Here is a 6,229-nt window from a genome sequence, read left to right on the forward strand (position 1 = left end):
TTCTAATTGTATTTTCAGTTTTGAAGATAGTCCTAATATTAAATTTTTTACCTACTCGTTTAATTTGATCTGAAAGTCCAGGAATAAATGGAATGGAAAGGTTCGTAATAGGTTTATTTTGATTTTGTTTTGTTCGTGGGAATTCAATTCAATTCCTACTATTGTTACACAATTTATTAACATACTCTTTTTTAGGTTCATTTAGGATCGTTTGATAACGATAGCAGAAAATAGCTATCGAAACGTCAAGGTAATTTTTCAAATTAATTTCTCTACTAATTGGAATTTTCTCTTACAGCTTGAGCCTAAGTGTGTCGCAGGATACCCTCTAGGTGATAGTTCTTGATTACTTTTTGATAAACAATTCGTTCTTATTGCGAAATAGGAGCCCTATTTATCAATCTGTAATAAAAGACGTGAGGAAATTCTGTCTTTTAAAGACAAACATTTTTGAGGCAAAATACCCAAAAAGAAGTTAGTAAAAAAACCGTTGAACTCAAAGCGAATGAATTTAAACAATAATGGGCAAAGCTTGTTGGATTCGTTAGCCGTTCAAAGGAGTCGTAAATCAAAAACTGTCGATACCCCGTCTAGATAAAAATGTTCCAAAGCGGACATCATTAATGTAGGAAAGCTCGAATACATGTTCTTGCACTTTATTCTCGTCATGTACGCAGACGTGTGGCTGTTCGCAAATAAAAAGCCTTTCGCGATCAATTGTGGCCTTCTGATACCGATTTGCTTGGGCAAAAACCCACAAATTTCCTCCCCTATAGAAAAAACTGGTCGCAATTATACTGGCAAGTTTTTCTGTTTAGTTCCTCCGGATATTCTGAATAACGACACCAGTGGGGATATTTCAACATTAGAAGGGGAAAACGCCACCTTGTGGTGCAAGGCGTCCGGTCATCCTCCCCCACGGGTGCTTTGGAAGCAGGAAGACGGCCACCCGATTTTCATCCGAAGGAGTTTGCACAACTTCACCAAAGGTGAGCTGGCTTGGACTGAATGGTTTTATTTCCCGGAAAGTCTCGCGAATTTTGATGTTATCAGCTCGCATGTAGCTTGGCAGCAACAGACCGACTTAAATTACGTCGATATTCCCGGTTTATTTTCGGCTGCGAGTTCGGATCAAAATGGCAACTTTTTCGGTTACTTTCGAAGGTATGATGTTTTCATTTGCTGCCCCAGATCCGATCAAATTCGCATCCGTTTGCCAAGTTCTCGAGTCAATTTAATCATAAACTGACCGAGAGGCTTTTTTGAGTTGCTGGTTTAGCAAAATACTAGATAATTGCCCGCCGCTTGCTCTGGATGCGATGTGGATGAATGTTGGCGGAGGATTATCCATTTTACATAAAGTAAATTGGAACGCGTAATGTCGTTTACTTTGGACGGTAATATCATTGTTACTTTTGGCGTCACACGGGCAAATTTGCCTCTCGACGCCGTAAGTATCGTTTGCATATATTATAAGAGAGCTGAAACTATACTAACGCCGTTTTCCTTCTGGGTAATCCTTCAGGTGATATCAACTCGCGCGCTATTTAGCGCCCAGACTGGAAAGAGTCTTTTATATAACATAAAATCTAGAGTAGAAGTTCAGAACTGAAGCAATTTCGCCAGGAGTTTTACTTGTTGCGAATGTTTGGCTGCTGATGACTTTCTTCAGAGGATTTGCTGTCGTTTTGTAAGGGTTTTTGCTGCTTTTTTCTCATATTAAATTGCGCATAAAATATATGAATTGAAAGCACTTTGGAGTACGCAATTCTAATCGTTTCTACTGGCATTTGCCCATCTTTGACCGTTTTCAAGCGACTTTCCTGAGCTCTCAAATTCGCTTTAGACGAGCAGGGCGTTAATAAAACTTTTGCAATTTAAAAACTCTGAAATCGTTGAAATTCGTTAAAAATGCGGAACATCCGTTCATGAATGTGAGTACGAAAGGACTTTTCATAATGACTAAACCTGTGGGCAAAAAGCGTTTTGAAAGCAAAAAAAGACGTGATTAGGCACGGTTTATCAACAAAGATGCTAGATATTTTAATGTTATTGGGGCTGATTTTCCAGCTGACAACTTCAGAGGAAGCAACCTTGCCTTCTGGAAAGTCGACAGAATCCAAATGGGTTCTTATCTCTGCATAGCCAGCAACGATGTTCCACCAGCTGTGAGCAAGCGAGTCTCCTTATACGTTAACTGTAAGTATGGCTTTTACACGAAACTAAACTGAAAATCTGACTTTTTAAAATCCTATCCAGTCGCCAAATAGTCTTCACGAAGACCGGAATACAGGGTCGAATCTACTGCCATTTTTAGACAATTAAAGAGTTTCACTCCAGGTCTGAACCGGATATCAAAACAGAAAATATCAGCGGATTTGAAACTGCATTCTGCACCCACATTTCCGATGTGAAAGCATTAACAGCAATCCATCTTGAACTTGAACAGAAATGTGCTGTTAATTTACAAGCTTGTGTCTTGTAATTTGTAAACCACATCCTGTTAGCCGACACAAAATACAATCCAAACAGCCGTCATATCAATGGATGTGTTCGGATTTCGTGCGAGTTCCCTTTATAGACCCGAGTGATATAATAAATCATAGAAACAGTGCTGGACTACTAATTAACTAATGGTGTGCGGTTTTTGGCACCAGCTGATATGTATTGAGATAAATCGCGGAAATTGTCATGCATTTACAGGCAATTTGCGCAAAAAACTGCAACCATGTGCTAGTTAAAACACTTCAGAATTGAACTAAACTAATAATTAGGTGATTCGGCATCAAATTGCCAACAGACGTTAACTCTTCGGTGGCCGGTCAAGTTTGGGAGTTTATATCCGACTTGTCCGAGTTCCTTTATAATACCCATTCCGAGTGGAGCTTAGAGATTTAATTAGAGGCCCAGTTTTGGCGAATTATACTCAGCAAACTTGGGGGCGCAACCGATAATTAGGAATTGTTCGTATGCATCAAACACCCAAACTGCCCTAGAAAAGTGTGGCTTATTAAAGCAAATAAATCGGGTTAATTGCTGGCTTATAAAGATTAAGTGAAATACACAACGTTAGACCGCAACCAAAACTCATTAAACTTTGTTAATTTTATTGGCCCTGCGATAAATTTCCGGTTGAAAATTTCGGCAGAATAGACTCTCCAGTGAGTAGAAAGACCGCTAATAACCGGCTTGAATTCGCGTTCAAACTTTCCTGTTTCTGTGGAATTCATCGCGATCGTGCCCGACAACTGCAAGCCTAATTCTCGTTCATACATCTACAACAAAACGGCCGAATAAATCCAGTTTAAGCAATGCCTTGAACATAAATTAGAAACAAAGCAAACAGGCTCTTAATCATTTTTTATTACGCGCTGTTACAGGCCATAAATTAGGGGATTGCAATTTTCAATTTAGGCCAGATTTACTCGCGCCCTTTTCCTGCTCAAACCTTATTTTTCACCTGCGAGTTGCATTAATTGTCACCAGCAGAGCGCGAGAAAAGAATGCACTTTGACTGGTGAATTATAAAAGAACCGGAAATTCAACGCGGTAGCTCCAAAGAGATATTTTCCTCGTGTGCAGGTGAAACTTCAGAACACTTCTCCGCTAATTACTGTACTTTATTTCCGGGAACTTCCTCGTTAGGTTCAAGGCTTTAATAAAGGATAATACGGGAAACTTTCGCAAAGTTCACTTGGTTACTAACGACGACGAGAATAACTCCTGGATCAATTCAAGCATTTAATAAGCTCGCTTTCATATGACTTTTGACGTCATCATTGCGGATTTTGGTATTTTTGAGCCTTGTTCTACTCGTTTATAATTCCATTGTCGCTTGAAAAGTTTATCGGGCTTATAAGCCGTGGGCCAGACTCCCGACGTTTCGTTCGCAACTGCGATAAACATTCTCGCCGTCGATACCACCGTCAAGAACCACTTCCAGTCATCCACGGACTTTATTTAATTCCATTGTAAAGGCAGGAAGTGAGTGAACAATAATTCAAATAAAGTACCGCAATTATTTAACTCGATAAACGTTCCTTGCCCCATTTGCTTTTATTAATATTATTATGGTTTTCATGCACGATACTTAGCCCTTATCTAGCATAGCTAATGAGCGGTTTATACCGGGATTCAGTAAACATTTTGCACTCAACATCGAGGATTTTGCTAAAAGCCCCACCAACTTCAGGTTCAGTTGAAATTGGAAAAAAAATTGCAATTTGCACCAAGCTCATTAGTGAGTCAAATCTACTTAATTAGTGCGTCAAACCCAGTTCCGGATTTAATTAACGCAATAATTAATAAGCTCGGGGGTTATTTGTTCGGGGGTTTGTGTCTTAAAAAGCCAATAATCAGAAATTCGAAATGTCCTTATGACGCGTCAAAAAAATTGATCGTCTGTCGGCGTTTCGACGAAACATCAAGGACATTTTGCCGCGGCATTAAATTGCAATTGATTTAATTTGAAAACACCCTCAGAATATATGATGAGGCTCTAAAAATACGTTGACAATATACATCGCATAACATCAAGGCATCGATAATGAAATTAGGCGTCATCTTCCAGATTTATGGTCCCTTAAGGAGAACTAATGAATGCTTGAATCGGGCAATAATTTGCATTTTTAACAATTTTTATAGCTGGCGCTTATTATGGTTTCCATGTTCTCCATAATAACTAACGGCCCTGATTGCCGCTTTTTATGACTACTTCGAAAATAAAATTGCTGAGCAATGGAGGTTATTAGGATTAACGTTCTTGTTCATTGTTCTTTTTCAGTTCCACCGACGATTAAAGTCCCAAATCAGCTTCTGGGAGCCCCAGTCCAAACCGACGTTCAACTCGAATGCTATGTGGAAGCTTTTCCCAATACAATAAACTATTGGGTGAAAAACCGAAGCGATATGCTCCTAAATGGGTAAGCCAAGACTTTCGTCTTATTGTGCATTTTTTTATTAAATATTTCCTTCGTTCTTAGAAATTAGACGGATTTAAATTCCTTAGATCGTCATGAAATTTTTAGTTCCGTATAAAACGGGCCAATAAATTCGCCCCAGAAAAATTAGCCGTCTATTTCGCTACAAGGGTTTTATGTTTTTCTGCGTCTGCTTTTAAATGCCTTGACAGTGCAACTTTATTAATTATTCGTATTTGAAGAAGCCGCCTTTGTAAAGATAGCGTAGTACAAAGAACAGGATTCTAATGAAAAATGGCAGCGAATTTAATAAACTTTTTGTCATGGACTACAAACGACTATTTTATTACTGCGGGTCAATCGATAACATTTCCATTAGCAGACACCTTTATTCTGGCATATTCCATTGCATGCGGCCTATTCAATAGTTTGTAATTTTTTTTTGGTGTCACTAATTCTGTTTGTTGTTTGCTTTATCAGCTCAATAGTTCAACTCGAATTGGGACCATATTAGGACAAATTGCGATTCAAAGGGCAACAAAGCCAAATCTTCAGCCCGCGCTAACAATGTACTTCCTAATAATATGCCAGGAAGTTGCATAAGTGTCTAAATGGGGTTCATGAATAATTCCCCCGTTGTCTGTTTAGAGTTAGAGCGGGCATGGAAGGCTATAATAAGTTTGATTGATTTATGTCCTTTAAATAAGCCGAAGCAAGCGATCGATGACAGTGTGATCAATTTGCTCCATATTACAAAGAGAATAAGGTCAGGTATCAGTCCTTCAAAAACGCGGTTTTTATTCTTGTACTTTCTTTTTATTCTTTATCAGTCATCGAGTTCTGTAAGGTGAATCCACTAATTAAAATTTTTAAAAAATTCAATATGTATTCAATTTCAAAGACTTTATTTTAGGTACGGGGTGGCTGAACGCTGTCGGGATACATCTAATGTTTCTTGTTCTAGAGAATGCTCAGGGCAAGACAAAGTTATGTGACAATGTTTTGACTCTCATTTATGAATTTTTATGAAACTGCAAAATGTGTGGCTAATAACAACAGCAGTAGCCATAAAGTGATGAGAGTAACTACAATTTTAGTCTCCCGATTAGCGCAAAATGAGCTGAAACAAGTCTCCTGCGATTGCTACTATACAGAATGTCCCGTAAGCTCATGATCAAAAGGGTACTGCGATATTCTTTGGACCAAAAGAAGAGAATCTGACCTAACTTTTATTAACAAAAAATGTCTGGCTCCTCTGCAATTGATGGTCAAAGTTCTTCAAAAAATTTATCTTTTTCGAAATATCGGGC

At 38.5% G+C, this 6,229-nt stretch overlaps 1 protein-coding gene across 5 annotated transcripts in view; it reads left to right on the forward strand.

Moving 5' to 3' along the window:
* Positions 1–6,229, forward strand: part of LOC109540149 (lachesin) — a 49,142-nt gene that overhangs the window by 37,176 nt on the left and 5,737 nt on the right. For all 5 annotated transcript variants that reach the window (XM_048668671.1, XM_048668670.1, XM_048668673.1 and 2 more), the window contains 3 exons: positions 819–989; positions 2,071–2,199; positions 4,784–4,922. In XM_048668671.1, coding sequence (XP_048524628.1) covers positions 819–989; positions 2,071–2,199; positions 4,784–4,922 — 439 coding nt within the window. The remainder of the gene's footprint in view (positions 1–818; positions 990–2,070; positions 2,200–4,783; positions 4,923–6,229) is intronic.

Source organism: Dendroctonus ponderosae, unplaced genomic scaffold, assembly GCF_020466585.1.
Source record: "Dendroctonus ponderosae isolate FM_Combo_2020 unplaced genomic scaffold, Dpon_F_20191213v2 Dpon_F_20191213_7, whole genome shotgun sequence".
Lineage (NCBI taxonomy): Eukaryota > Metazoa > Arthropoda > Insecta > Coleoptera > Curculionidae > Dendroctonus > Dendroctonus ponderosae.